General features: G+C 33.6%; 1 protein-coding gene across 1 annotated transcript; it reads right to left on the bottom strand.

Moving 5' to 3' along the window:
* Window positions 1-625: 625 nt before the first annotated feature.
* On the bottom strand, window positions 626-13,922 carry LOC112525742 (protein NPG1). The gene is made up of 6 exons (XM_025135987.1): window positions 13,672-13,922; window positions 13,355-13,567; window positions 9,898-10,126; window positions 7,999-9,209; window positions 7,773-7,920; window positions 626-1,120 (listed from the first exon to the last, which is right to left on the bottom strand). The coding sequence occupies exons 2-6, from the start codon at window positions 13,517-13,519 to the stop codon at window positions 801-803; spliced, it is 2,073 nt and encodes a 690-aa protein (XP_024991755.1). The 5' UTR covers window positions 13,520-13,567; window positions 13,672-13,922; the 3' UTR covers window positions 626-800.
* Window positions 13,923-16,443: the final 2,521 nt, after the last annotated feature.

Here is a 16,443-nt window from a genome sequence, read left to right as displayed (position 1 = left end):
ATTTTATACGACAATATTTGAAAAAAGTGTCATATAAACAAACTGTCCTATAAAAAGATTTTATGAGATGCTTCTTAAAAATGTCCTATAAAATAGCTAATGCGATACTTTATTATAAAAACGTCGTATAAATCTGTTCTAACACTTTTATATATGACTTTTATAGTTTAGTCCTATAAAGTATCATATTAAGACGTTTAAACATTTTAGCCGTCCTATAAATCCAATTTTGTTGTAGTGATTGGAAGGGGCAAATTTGATTAAAAAAACTTGACTTTCTATATAAAGCTTACTCTTGGAAACTTTGTTATATGAGCCACTTATTATATTATTAAGTCACCAACAAACAGTGTAGCTGATTGAAAAAGTTGTAAGTCTTATTAAGCTCATTAAACTGTTAATAAACACGCCCTAACTAAACCAGCCAAACCAATATTCAAATGTTCGTTACGGGTAGCTCAACTGGTAAATTCATTTTCCCAAATGTTCACAAGTTCAAGTCATTGCTGAAAGATTTGTCTGACTATTATCTTCATAAACCCCAATAATTATTTAAAAGAAATCAAAATGTTAACGAGAAGTTTGACACCGTTGATAACACAAGTTCATATACATATCTCCTTGAGGTCTTCTTTCTATCTTCGAAACTTAAGTTCGAGTTCTCTCATGACCACACAACACATAATCTACGTCCCACACAGCATAATACAATCAATAAATAAACGTCACCAACGCTGCAAAATCGAAAAGAATAAAAGAATGAACGATTAAACCTTTTAATTAGAACGGAAATATGGTATTCAAAGAATCGAGCTGAAGCTCTCGATAGGATCTGATTCTTCGAGCATTGAGGCTGCCTGAAAACTGTCTATGGCATCAGACAAACGGCCATCGAGTTTATGAACAAATCCCAAGTGAAGCCATGCCATACGGTTGGTGGGTTCTAGCCGTAGTGCGTCTGAGAGCAAGGTTCTAGCGACCGGCAACATGGGTAAGCCTCGTGATGACATAATAGACCCGATACTGATCTTTGAAGGTACGTAATTTGGCTCGACTAGTAGAGCATTAACGTAGGCAGCCAAAGCGTCGTCAATTTCACCACGTCTTTGGTAAATCGTGCCTAACATAGTAAAAAGAAGATCAAGGATATATGATTAGGTTTGTCGATATGAAAGCAAATAAAAGATTTAACAACACAAACAAGATCCATATAAATCCCACACAGACGAATATCTGTTAAGAGACGAATCTATAAATTTTTTTCGATGGTTGGCACAAAATAATTTCCACATCAAAAAAACAAGTTGAAATTCAATTATTATTACACAAGTATTTGAATTGTGATCCCAATGGATCATTTGGTCCAGTGGTACCTGACGGCGTCCCAAAAGGTCAAGGATTCAAATCTCAGTAAAGATAATGAGTGTGTGAATATTTGATGCATATAATATTATATATACTTGAAAAAACATATATTTTAAGTATACACGATACAAAAACTTGGAATATATGTTACGTTGGACGACAAAGGGAAAAACCGGTTTGAATGTAGATGTTGAAACCTAGTACATCAAATAAGACTTCAATTCCTGGATGTCCTCCTTCTAATAATCAAAGTTCCCCTTCAAGTCAAAGTGATTGCTTCCTACCTATTTCTACTTCAAAAGAAAGAAATTTGTAGAGCCTAAAAGACTTTTTAAGCCAACTAGCTAGGATCTCGACACGAGCTAGCCAGCTATGTGACCAAACTCTACGTAAAATTCTGCTTCAAGCCGATCCATCTTACTTTAGCTCGGCTTGAAGCTTGTCAAATTTTAACTTGAACTAGAGCCGGCTCAGATACATTTTTACTAGAAAGCTTAGGTAAGCACTAATATGAAATGATTTTAAAGATTCTAAAAATTAATTACTGAATACAGAACATATGAAAAGCGTACGTTCATGATTGAATGCTGAAGATTATATGTTGCCTAGCAGTCCAAGAGATATACAACTAAAACAAGAAGACAATTGATCTCTTAAAATGGCTTGTTTGTTAACAGCTTAAGGAGCTTAATGAGACTCGCAACTTATTTGGTCAATGATACATGACTATTTGGTAGTAGCTTAATAATATAGAAAGTGGCTCATTTAGTAAGCTTCCCGAGGGGGGAAGCTTTATGCAGAAAGCCAAGTTTTCCAAACTTGCCCCTTCCCTTTCAATTAAAAAACACGCTCATTTATTTATAAGAAGACCCTCCAAAAAAACCCCACCCCAATCCATAGAGACAGATTAATTCACACAATCAGCTTTATCATACTGAATGTCATTTAGAAACGGGTATGGATTTTGATAAAAGTAATCAGTAATTCCTACTTGTAACATCAATCAATGCTTGAATATAGTATTTAGATTATAGTATGGAGTTTCTCGTTGTTTTACATAATTCATATACTTTGAAGTTCAAAGTTATTTATTTGACCTTAAGGTCCACTTCTGCATTCAAAAAGTCAATGAGTAAGCTTCAAAGAAAGTGCACAACACATGGTGAGATAACTATTTCTCTATAATGATGTCATCTTTATTTTAATTCCAGATACTTGCAGATTGTGGCATGGGAAGTATTCTATGATATATATGGAAAAAAATCAAATGAAAACCATAAAGATGTTACAATAGAGTATTGTTTCACATATGAAACTAAAAATGTAAATATGTTTCATATGTAAAACACACACAAGAACAAAGCATGTGAAACACCATGAATCCTAGCTTAAAATGAAACAAATTGAAAGGTTGGGATTAGTTTTCACGGGTTTATAACATTTGCATCATTTTACTTGATTTCACCCCTCTCTCTCTATCTATCTATATATAAAGGAGGTTCAAATAAAAAGGCTAAAAAAGCCACTAAGACCAACTTTGTGGTTACAGCAACAGCAAGGATGAGCCAGTTGATGAATTTTACATCAACTTTTAATAAGCTCGATTTTAAATCTCAAGGGTGTCCTGTTTGTTTACAAATCTGTTATCTAGGAAACAGAAGTATTATCCAAGCACTTAATTATGTATTGTTTCATTCTTCTTCATTGCTACTTAAAAATGGAGTCGCTACAACCCTAAAGTGTTTTAAGTGTCCTAATAGAGTGTCTTGTAGGACTAAAAGATAAAGCGTTCTATCTAAAAGTTCTACAATAAGTTTATATGATGCTTTCAAAGGTCTTCACAAGTTTTTAGGACCTTTTTAAAATAAAGTATCGTATTACCTATTTTATAAGACACTTTTGATAAGTGCTATATAAACCCTTCTTTTTATTGCACCATTGTGTTTATAGGATACTTTTTCAAATAGTCTCCTATAAAATAGTTAATACGACACTTAATTTTAAAGTACTCCTAAAAAACTTGTTATGACATCCAAAAGCGTCCTATAAACTTATTGCAATATTTTTTAGATAGAACACTTTATTTTTTGGTCCTATTAACTTAAGTACAATAAGGCACTCTATTAAAATAATTAAACAATTTAGGCATCTTATAAACTCGATTTTGTATGTTTGGTGTGTATTCTCTCTCCTAGAGCAATGCCTCCAGAAACACAGCAGTGTTCCCGAACATCTTACTGATCTCTCCAGTCAACCTCAATTTGTACGAGTAAAATTAGATAAGAGAAAATGGATCAATTTGCTCTTTTGATCCAGTAAACTTGATTACAGGCAAACTTGAACATGATCTCATATAGTAGAAACCCAGTAACTCGTAAGGTTCCTTAACAAGTTAAAAGACAAACTTTCACTGTTGGGCTAATAAATGTCAACTAAATCCATTAGTTTGACTTTCCCCAAATAAGAATGATGCTTATAATATGAACATGAGTTCTTCATGAGGAATCTTACACAGATAGTACAAGTTCAACAAAAAATGAATAGGCGATCTTGGCATTGAGATTGACCAAGGGCCTTTCTGTTAGCGGCTTAATGAGCTTAATGGGACTCACAGCTTATTCGGTCAAGTGGCTTATTCAGTAAGCTTCTAGGGAGGAGCTTTATGCAGAAAGCCAAGTTTTTTCGGAACCTACCCCATCTTAGTTAAAAAAACACACTCCTTCCACCTACGAAAAAACCCTCCCATACAAAAAATTCCCAATCTATACAGACAAGTTTATCCATCCAGGAGTTAATGGAAAACCAGCCAAACAGCCCTAAAATGCTCGTGTTCTATTGGATGCTTAAGTTTCGCTTTCTATGGTTTGAGACAATCTTAAACATAATTGAGCCCTGACCTTTTTACCATGAGTCAACCATGAAGTCCTTTAGACTTGTGGGATCAAAATCCTGTTGCCCTTCACATTCAAATGATTGTTTTCCTCTTGAAATGGAAGAGTTCACTTTTGATGGTCATAATGTTCTTCATATATATGCATATATCAACCCTTAGGAATTTGGTTTACACGGTATATGAGAATTCTAAGGTATATGGATGTTGACTATGGAGCTTCATAAGAAAACGAAAGAGTTCTTGAGGTTCAAAATATGGACCAGAAGTTGATAGGAGAGTGTGGGGTTAATGTAAGATATTGGATTTACATGAGAATGGACGGAATTCTAATGGCCTCTACATATTTGAGCCTCGGGCACCAAGGTCCATGGTATGCTCCAAGTCAGCTATATCTCTATTTGAGGTGCATCGTTGGCTAGGTCATCGATCTCTCCAGAATTTGAAAAACTCTGTCCCCAATTTTTTCATTTGTCATCTTTACAATGTGACTTGTCAATTTGCCGAACACCATCATTTTCATTTAGGTCTAAGAGTCGATACATGTGATGCATCCTCTTTTGAGTTGGTCCATTATGATGTTTGGGATCTGAGTCCTGCTACATCTAAAACAATTTTAAAGTATTTTATTATCTTTGTTGATGACTATTCTTGTGTTGCTTGGTTATATTTAATGAAACACCATTCTGCAGTATCACATATTTTTATTCTGAAATAAAAATACAATTTGGATAGAACTTTTCAACGAGATAGTGCTTATTTAACTCTCTCAAAATGGTATCTATTTCAAACATATATGCCACGGTATTTCCCTTATGTAGTGATGATGCCAAACAAACATCTCTAAAAGTCTTTTCAATCTTATATGCTTCAAAATGACATTCTTCATGGGTCATCTTGTGTTGACACCCTAGGTCAATTCAGGATTGTCGAATGCAAAATTGTCGCCTTCTTGAGCTTGCTTGAGCACTTCTATTTTAAATGGTTGTCCCAAAACCTTGCTTGCTTATAAATCAGATGCCCTTGGTAGTTATTGGTGATGATGCCCGTTTTTCAGTACTTCCCCACAAAACCTTTATTTCCTGTTGAACTTATGATCTTTGGTAGTACCTGCACTCGAGATACTAGATTTTATATAACCAAGCAAGATCCAAAATCTCACAAGTGCGTCATCCTAGGATATAAAAGGACACCAATGCTTCTCTCCTAAACTTAGCTGTTATGTTGTCTCCTGAGATCTCATCTTCCATGAAATATATCTTTGTTTCATATGTTGATCACTAGTAAGAGGGGGAAGATGATGATTTGATAATTTATATGATACCCGACCTTGCACCTACTGCCAAGCATTCTACGAATCTTCCCCATGCAACTTTTCCTAAGCATTCTTCGGAGCCTAACGGGGCCATCTATTGTTTAAGTATATCACAGGCGGCATCATTCTACAACATACCCCAATCTTTCAATCTTTTACCTCATTCGTCGGCAAATCCACCTAGTTCTCATACTCCTATACAACGTCTTATATACCTACTGCCCTTCAAAAAGGTCCATCTACTTTTACGTAACCTGTTGCTTCTTTTTTTCCATATGCTCAACTGTGTACCTCTTCTTGTTCTTTTGTTACCAAAATGGATTCTCTACTCATTCCTACAACTACCAGTGAACCATTGGCTCATTCAGGATGGTGTGCTGCTATGATTGAGGAGATGATGCTTTTGATCATATTGATACTTAGGCATTGGTGTTTTTTCCTATTGACAAAAAGGCAATCAAGTGTAAATGGGAGTTTACAGTTGAGTTTCACCCAGATCTTTGTGGCTCGACTTAAAGCTGGTCTTGTTGCTAAGAGGGATATACTCAACAATATGGTTGACTACTTCAACACTTTCTGTCCGCTTGCTAAACTCACATCTCTTTGATTAGGTGTTCCATTGGCAGGGAACCTTGATCGGCCACTACATTGCCCTTACATCAACTCGATATCAAAAATGCTTTTCTACATGGTTCTCTTCAAGAGTAGGTATATATGAAGCAAGCTACTTGATTCGTTGCTCAGGGGGAGTATGAGAAAGTATGTCACATTCAGAAATCCTTGTATGGCTTAAACAGAGTCCTCAAGCATGGTTTGGCAAGTTATTTTGAAATATGGAATGGAGAAGTGCAAGTTCAATCATACAATATTCTAGATGACAATCTAAATATGGTGTGATCCTACTTGTGGTATATGTTGATGATGTAGTTACCAAAAGCGATGGACAAGGCTCATAAAAACTTAAGCACATTTTTTCAGTCTCACTTTCAAACAAAGAATTTGGGAGTTCGGAGCACTTAAATATTTACTAAGAGTAGAGATCATGAGGAACCTAAAGGAGATCTTAATTCGAAGGAATCACGTTCTTGATCTTCAAAACAAACCGGGAATATTGGGGGCTGAACCATGTTGCACTCAGAAAAATCCCAATGTATACACGAGAAAGGATGATGGAGAACCATTTCATGATCCTGAGATGTATAGGCGACTTATCGGAAAGTTGAATTACCATACAGTAACCCGACTTGACATTGCATTTGCACTTAGTGTTGTCAATTGATTTATTTCTACTCCAATTAACCATTGAGCCCTTTTAGAACAAATTCTCTGCTATGTTAAAGGCATACCAAGACGAAGATTGCTCTATGGGCGCCATGCATGCTAAAGTAGAACGTTTCACTACTCTAATTGAAGTTTTTTGGATGCAATTTAGGATGGATGAAAGGATGATAGAAGATCTACCTAAGGATATTGAGTTTTGTTGGGGGTAAAAGTAAGAAATAAATCAGCTAGATCTGAGTACAGAGCAATGGCTGATTTGGTAATGTGACATAGTATAGATACATCAACAAAAGAGATTGGCCATGCACTTACACTTCTGACAAAACTTTGTTGTAATAATGAGGCAGCTCTTCATATCGCTTCAAATCATCTCTTTCATGAATAAACTAAACATACTGAAATTGATTATCACTTCGTCCATGACAAAATTGAAGAAGGATTCATTACAATATGATATGCTTGAAAAAAAGATAAGTTAGAAGACATGTTTACGAAAGCAGTAAATGAGACATATTAATTACATTTGTAACAAGTTGGACATGATTAATATCTATCTATGCTCTAGCTTGATGGGAATGTTATGGAAACTAAAGAGACTTGATTCTCTCATCCAATGTATATAAATATATGTATACCTACGCAATTAATACACATATATGTAATTGTGTCTATGTATATGTATGTGTGTGTCTTCAATATATTGATACTCTTCTTTCTGACCCTAATACTTGATGCATATAAAGTCCAAGCTCCAAAGACTTGTGTTTTTCACCCATTGGAGATTTTCTCACCCCCATAAAGGAGGGGGGACATATTTTATTGGTTAATTTAGCATCGATTTTCCAAGAGAACCTTGGCTTACTAAAACATCAACTTAATTTTCATATATAAATCTAAGTGCAGTACAGCATTGGATCTTACCCTCAGTATGTAGTGTCTCCGATGAGCATTCTATGATGGCTCTAGCTTTCCCCAAGCATATCTCTGCATCTTTCCAACGTGAAAGGCTAGAATATAGATTCGCCAGACCCTGCCAAACTTCATACTCGTTTACTCTGTCATCTTCAATCTACGATAGTAAATGAATACATAAATTCTTTGATAAGAAACAAGAAATAAATAAATAAAAATGATAACGAAAGCTAACCTGGTGTGTACTTTGAAGTGGCCCATGAGATTTCTTTTGGGCTTGAATCAATGCAAGTAGGTGGCGATAAGTTTCAATTGCATCCAAATGTCGTGACTGCGAGATTCTCAGTTTTGCTTTCATCCTCAAAAGAGGTCCTTGATCCCACTTTGCTGTTTCATCTAAAGCAGCATCAGTGACCACCTCAGCTTCTTGAAACCGTTGTTGCGCAGATAAAATCAAAGCGAGCAGTCTCCAACCACGTAACATGGACCCACCAGTTGCATCAATATACTTCTTTGCTAATCGTAAAGCGTTATTCAAGTTCCTCTGCATTGCATACTGTATTGCAAGCTCAAAAATTAGATCCAAGTTTTCAGGCTCCAATCCAACCGCTTCATCTAACGATTTCAATGCTTCTGATTGAAGTCGTGATCTTTCGTGGTCTGAGGCAGAAACACTCGCCTGTTTACCCAAACAGAGGCCTAATACTCGAAGGCATACACCTTCTAAATGTTTGTTTCTTTTTTTACAATTATTTACCGCCCTTTGCGCGTACTCAATTCCCTGCGCAGCAAGAAGGCCTTCTTCGCTGCATATTTTAGAAACCAATAGCAACGACGTTATATCATCTGGCCTTTCATGTGGGTGAAGCGCTTTTTTCAACAAATCGAAAGCGAGTTTTCTCTCTCCTGCCCCACTAAAGCAAAGAGCCAATGTTTTCCAAAGGTCCACACGATGGATTACTCCAGGTGTGACCTCTTCAAATTGCTTTGCTAAAACTGGAGTTTGGCTGCAAAGAGATAGAGCAAATGTGAGGTGCTCTATAACTGTCGGGTCCCACTTAGCCTTCCCAAGCGAGAATTTTCGCATGCAAATCATTAGAAGTAGAATTGCTTCTTCCAAATTGTTTTTTGGCACATAAGTACCATCAACATGTGTAGCTGTACTGGGAGTTCCTGCCTCAACACCACTATACAGCAAAAATACTGCAAACTTATTCTGAATTCGAGCACAACATTCATTGTCAAGATTCCATTGACTGAGGAGGGTACGTCGATAAGAAGAAATTGCTTCAGGGTAGCAACCTGCTTGTTTCCATAATTCTGGAAGGAGCTCAACAGCTCGGCTAATTGTCTCTTGTAATTTAGTTTCTACAAAAACATCTGGAATCCCTTGTGGGAATATCTTCTCTACTCCATCAAGCACTTTCTTACACTCTTCAGCAGCATCTACAAATAATGATAAAAGAAATCCACGTTACTTTCACTGGTAGAAGCTCATTTTGTTATAAAAAAGCACACCTGGTTGATCAGCTGACCATTTGTCAAATCAAGACCAGAAGTGAATTATTGGTGGTTGTAAGATAAGAAACGTTCCTTGATAATATTTCTAATACTGTTTGATTTTAAAACATCTTTTTACTTAATTAAATTAGACATATTCCTTTAGTACAGAATTCAGATAATTGCAACAATTTACTTTTGCATTATATACAGGTATCATACATTGACGAGTAATTTCAAAAAGTCAATACCATTCCGTTATTTCCATAGAAAAAGTATTGTTGGAAAAAGAAGAAGTCGATTTGCTCCCTCCATCTAATCCAAAATTGTGACAATTGCATTTGGGATGAATCGTATTGATTGCAACGTTTATTTTTTGGGCAAATCTACAAGTTAAAAGTACCTATTTGCCCATCTTCATCATTATTAGGTAATTTAAAATTTTCATTTTGCTCCATGAGATTTCCCCTTATTTTACCATTGTTGGAGGGTATTCCAAACACTTAACTACAAATTTTCATGGGATGGAGGGAGAACCCATTTTAGAGAGAAATCTTCCCTAACTAAAACATGAAATAGTGGAGAATACTAAATCTTCATTCAATGTAGAAATGTACTGTTTGAGAGCTCATACCGGTTATCTTGTTAAGTTTTTGAAGTGACTTGGTCTTCAAATATATGGCTTCAAGCACCAGATTGGCACCCTGTTGTGGGCCAGCACGTCCTTTTTTAGATATTTTTTCTGTCGAACACGATTGCAGCCGCTGTATAGCAGCTTGAAGATCAATACCTTCAAATACTCGAAGGGCAGCTTCCACATTTCCTCTTTGATATTCCAATCTTCCAAGAAGAGCTCTTGCTTCCTACAGTTTATTCAACATAAAATAATTACACACATCAGATGTTAGAAATTCATTAGTAGTTTAACACCAAGACATTATAACAGAATTTAGTTAGTATTACACACACATATACATACACACCTTTGGGGTAGTCGCAGAAGATATAATAATAAGCTATAAGTGCCCAATGTACTGAATCATGAGCTCAAAAAATTTATATTTAATGCTGTTTTACGTTGGAGAAGCAACCCAAAAAAGAGTATTGAATTAAGAAATTATTAGCACCCAAAAGGCAGGTATTGTGAAAACAGATGACACAATGCACTTTTTGCTCACATATTCTTCACTATCCTCGTTAGGTCTCGAAGTAAATAAGCATTCTGCTTTGAAGTGTGACAATGAAAAATTGCCTTTTATCTTTCTGAGATGGTGGCAAATTATTATACAATATTCAACATAAGCTTTTGTTTCTTCCCCTGAATTCAAAAGAATTAAGCATAAAAATACTGTTTACAGAGAATAGTGACATAGCTGACATGAAATTTGATTGATAATACACCTTTCTAAAGATCCTCAATTGATCAACAAGAAGTGAAATGTGTATACTTTTGTTACAGAAAAGATCATAAAATAGTGATCTAGATCCTCAATTCATCCATCGTTTTACTTTGACTTTGAATGTCAAACATATTACTTTTAGTCTCAGAAGTGAGAAGAATATATCTAATTTCCGAGGAAAACTGATGATTACATAATAAGAGTAAGGATCATGCGATAAGTTAAACATTTTGCGAGAAGACAAGAAGTTTCAATACCATATATGATTACACTACTTTTGGTGTATTTAATCATATATGATTAAACGTCTATGTGTTGTCAATGCAACATGTGTTTTAACTTTTAGGTGTCATCTCATTATGCCTTTTTTTGGCTGACTGTTGCTTGGTATGCTGTTACCAAGTTTTACTGTTTTGAGGTTGTTTTCTTGGGATCTGTTTTGGAACGCTTGTAAACTTCTTTTTTCCGTCTTTTATAATATTGCCAGGAGTAATTCCTTTCAAAAAAAAAAGGCAACATGTGTTTAATCATATATGATTAAGCTCGTGTATCGTGCGTGTAATCATATATGATATTGAAACTTCTCGCCTTCTTGCAAAATGTTTAGCTTCTCGTTTGAACCTGCCTCTACATAACAAAGTATCAAAAGCCTAAATAGAGCTACAATTGCTGTCGAAGAAATTCATTGTCTAATGGCATGTGTCTCCATCTTAACTCATATAATGACACTATTTTTTTATACTTTTAAACAATTACTGAATTAGATCAAACCAACCCGCCATAACATATTCTTTCGTTTTCTCTCTCTTTTAAGGGGGTTAATCGGGAAATGCACCCTTTACTAACACTTATTTTTATGTTTCTTTGAAGTGCTAGCAAATTTCCAATTGAAATGCAAAACTGTTCTCATATACTGATTCATGGTTTTTTATCTTAGTCTTCGGTTATTTTGTTTCAGGATGACTACTCAAAGAAGCCCTTTCCACAACCTCTTGTGGTTCCAATCCAAGCATCCACACAAAAGCTTTAGTATTGAAATACAACAAATTATCGACATGCGTATAGCCCAATTCCATAATATAAGAGAGACACTTTGACTAGTGATTTTAAGTCAAATGGCTAATATGTATCTTCAGCATTGATATGAATCTTAACTTTTCATAAACCATAATAAGTACATATATACCTTATACCAAGTATTAGTAGTAGGACAACAGGAGTGTTGATTTGCAAGAAATCATTAAGCATTTAGAAGGAACAAGTTTGACTTCAAAAGTAACTTGTGTAGGGACAAAAGAAGTAATAAATTCAGATTGATTCTCAAACTAACAACTTGATGATCTTAGCACATCATTAACATAATATAATATTAGTGATCTAACATGAATAAGATAATCCTTTATACATCTACAGTACTCAATCATTTCCCCATATATATAATATTAGTGATCTAACATGATTAACATAATCACTTTCACAATGAGAGGTTGTGAAAAGGTCAAAGTCCATTTAGAAAATATTCGCACCTTTGCAAGGGATCATTCTTCATTAAAGCCATGTTTGGCCGACATAAGATAGCTATTTTTTGAGCTTATTTCAAAAGCTCTGTTTGAATGTGCAAAAAGTAGCTTATAAGCTAGCTTATGGAAACATTATTTGGAGTAGCTGTTAAGGATAGTTTTTACACTTTTTCCAATTATAACCCTGATTAAAAGTAATTAATATTAATTGAAAATTATTAACTAATTTTAATTATACATTATACATTAATACTAATTATTTAAAATTATTATTAATCATATCAATTATTTTTATATTATTGTTGTTTTTAATTATTATTCAATATATTTAGTCATCAAAAAATAAATACAACAATTTTATAAATGTTTATGTAAGTTACATAAAAGTTAAAGTTATATTTATTTTGTTTCATAAATAATAAAATTGTGTAAATGATTTCAATAAAATATTTAATTTAATTATTAATTATATTTTGTGAAAAGTTCTTAACTAATTAGGATATGTGAGGTTGATCAAGTTTATTTTTATTCATATCATATGTAATTATTATTTAAAATCATAAATTAACCGTAGATGTTTTCTTAATTTGTTTTGATTATACATATCCAAAATTTATATAGTATATAATAATAATAATCAGTTAACTTGTTATATTATTTAATCTTTTTCACTATCATGTTTATTAATTGACATATTATATTATTATATTATTACAAATTTGTTGTACTTGTATTATAGTTGGGATTAATTAACATATTATATTATTACTGGTTTGTTATACTTGTATTATAAAATGTTGTGATGGACTAACTTTTTAAGATATCATTTTTCGTTATTTACAATTTTTAACTAATTTAGTAGTTGGTTTTGATCATAAGGTAATTAATTAATCGACAACCAGCTATCTTATTAGCTAACAAATACCCCATCGACTAGGTCGACAAACATAGCCTCTAAGACTTAAAAAGGACCCACCACCAACGATTCACAAAAGTTTCAACTTTTGTTGCAAAGTTCTATGTAAAATCGAAGTGCTTTACGAATACAAAATTGTTACGGTTTTTATATGAATATTTTCCCGTACAAGTTAAACCCCACATCAATTAATGATTCAACAGATTCAAAAAAGCAAAACGTTCAACTTTTCAGGTATATCAGTGAAATACCAACCTCAGAATTAAGTGATAAACCTTCACGCAAAGCAGATTCCGCTTGGTCGAAATTACCCGCATCGAGCTTTGCTTCAATAGTTTCTGTTTGTACGCAACCCCCGTTTGCGCAAATTTTTCGCTCCTCCCTTTCACCAATCTGGCTTGATGATGCTTCCCCTGACATTGCTTGTTGCACCTGGTTTATCCCAACACATCCATCAAATAATGTATCCTGCAAGCAGCAATTTCATTCACAAAAAATCATTAGCTAAATCAAAAAAATGATCAAGAATTAACCTATATTATGGTAGTAAATTTAAAATATAGCAAGAACACCTCAACATTGCCGTTGAAAAATTCGTGAAAAACAAAATGCAAACCGAGATTGTCTGGTTGCCGATCGAAAAGCGTAATTCAGATCAAATGAATGAAGAATTTTATTGAAAATTGAGATGAAATAGGAGATTTCATGGGGAATTTCCAGACAACAAAGAATCCAGATCTGAGAGACGTGATCTCTTTAAGCTCTGTAATTTGATTTGGGTCAGGAGAAAAGGGAATCCATGTTGAATGTAAATTCTATCGATACCTGACGATACCCCTCCTAAGAAAACCGCTCAATTTTCTAATACCCCTTTGTATTAGAAAACAATCTAATCTTATTTTCATTTTTAACCCTTTCATGATTTTCTATTTTAACCTTATACTTTTTTATTTATTATTATTAACCTTTTCAACAAAAAAGATTGACTCAAATAACCATTCAACCTATTTAAATTGGTCCTCTGGCCATTCTTCTCTCGGGGTTACCCAAATATCACTACTTCTGTAATATTCACATTTGTATATTATTAAACGACCCAAAATCAAATTTCACCAGGTTGACAAGTGGTACCGTACCATTGCAATTACGGACCTGGTCGTCGTAATTGTGCACATGGTCGTCGCAATTGTGTATCTGAGTTGAATCTGGTAATTTTTTTTCTGTTTGTAGCCAGGTCCGCAATATTGCGGATGTGGATATTGTGGACTTAATAACATTTGGGTAAACTCAGAAGATGAATAACTAGGAAACTAATTTGAATGGATAGAATGATTATTTGAGTCAATTTCCCTTTTTAATATATATGTATTAGGACATGAATGTTAATACAACTTACTCGGTCAATTATGCATAATCAAATATCCATTTTTAAATTTGTGTAACTAACTGCTGATAAACATAATCAAATACAAAATAAACATCCATTTCAGATTACCGCTTTCTCAAAACCACATAAAATGGTATAATATCGATAGAGACAAAGAATAAAAACTGAACATTAAAATTGAGATCAAGATATCTTGTTGCATTACACGAGTACCTTTCTAGTGTACATTAATAAGATAAAATTACAAAATGAAAAATCAAAAGCAGGGATAATAAAACAAATTAGATAAATATCGTATGCGGGTTGCTTTGTTTGGGTTTCGTTGCTTCCCTACTTTTTATGCCTTGTAAAAGGTTATTTTTTCGGTTGTTCTTTTTTATTTGATTTTAATATATGGTTGTCTTTCAAAAAAAATGTAATGAATATAAAATTTAGTTCTAAAAAATAATTCACACGTATTTTTATATTTGATAATATGATTAAATCCAAAAATATTAGATGTTGAACTCATTTTGAATATTTTAACAAGACGATTATAATGATATAATTTGTAAAAAAATGAACGATTTTTTAATGTATTTTAGTTAATATGCGATTATATAGAGTGTAAATAAAAAAGTAAAGATATAAAACAAATTAAATAAATAACTACTAGTTGTGTACCCATGAGATACATCTGAACCTTGTTTCCTGCTAATGTATTTGTTTTTGACATTGTCTTTAGCTTTGCAAAATACATACGAAAAAATAGCAAAAAAAGATGTATAAACACATCAATTCTTGTTATCACTTGAAAAACAACAAATTGTATAGCAATAACATTTATGTACCATGGTTCACTTTCTTGTTCAACGATGAGTTTTATTTGCCCATTTCAATTTCTTGTTTAGGGATGATCGAGGATGAACGAACAATAAGGTTACCGGATGAGGATGAGTTTGGTTTGAACGGTTTTAGTTATGAGTTTGATTTGAACGAATGAAATGACAGGGTGTTTTACTAAATTGTACCAACGTTATTATAAGTTGTAAACTTGAAATTTAAGTAACATGGTATTAAGTGTTGAATCAAAGATTATCACAATGAATTATTAAGAACATACGAATAAGAATACGCGTACCCGTTTCCATTAGTTAGGCTTGAGTATGAAACGTAGATCCGAAATTACAGCTTTCCTCAACGCAAAATCCTTGATGTTCTTCAAATGGGGAGAGAATGAACGTATTGATTTTGGTGTGTGGGAACCATAACCCTTGTCGTCTTTATATAGAGTTGTAATTAGGGTTCCCATTAAACCCTAATTATAACCTAATGGGCTTCCTCTCATTAAGTCCATACCAAATTGGGTTCTAATGGGCTCTCTTTAATTAATCACATAATTAGTTCATTACTTAAATAACGTAATATAATTATATAATAACATGTAAGCCCACAATTATTATTGGATTTATAAATAAATCCCAACAATCTCTCACTTGGGCTATATGTTATTCTTGATCAATTATATTTAAATTTCCTTATTGCGCGACTTTATGCTATTTATTTAATTAGAACACCTTTTAAGGTACAATCTTGTCCATCTTCTATGTTCGTATGAGATCATGGCGGTTTTTGTCACTTCAATAATGTAAATTAACCTTCCATGGTCACCATACCAACATATCTAATGACATAGATCACTGGTTCAACTTTAGTCCTTATGAGATCAATATATATAATATTCCAAACATAAGACAAAAATTAGAAAATTACATATATTCAGGAATGATAAAAAAAATTCCATAAACTGAAGTCTGCATAAAATAAACAAATTATTGTTAATAACTTAAAACACCAATACAAACTCCCACTAAACCTTAGTGTCATCCAAAACAACACCCATGCTAGCAGTATGCTCATGAAAAAACCTTGGGCACCAAGGCTTTGGTTAGTGGATCCGCAAGCATTGAGTTTGTCC

The sequence above is a fragment of the Cynara cardunculus genome (genome assembly GCF_001531365.2).
Source record: "Cynara cardunculus var. scolymus isolate 2C chromosome LG 13, CcrdV1, whole genome shotgun sequence".
In the NCBI taxonomy this organism is placed as follows: Eukaryota; Viridiplantae; Streptophyta; class Magnoliopsida; order Asterales; family Asteraceae; genus Cynara; species Cynara cardunculus.
This window is presented reverse-complemented; position numbering and strand designations above follow the sequence as displayed.

What these genes read in the sequence shown, in the direction of transcription:
- LOC112525742 (XM_025135987.1), bottom strand. Translation starts at nt 13,519, where the DNA reads ATGTCAGGGGAAGCATCATCAAGCCAGATTGGTGAAAGGGAGGAGCGA. An exon ending in CACTTCAAAGTACACACCAG is followed by an intron (nt 7,921 to 7,998) that starts GTTAGCTTTCGT and finishes TTACTATCGTAG; the next exon opens with ATTGAAGATGACAGAGTAAA. An exon ending in GGAGACACTACATACTGAGG is followed by an intron (nt 1,121 to 7,772) that starts GTAAGATCCAAT and finishes TTACTATGTTAG; the next exon opens with GCACGATTTACCAAAGACGT.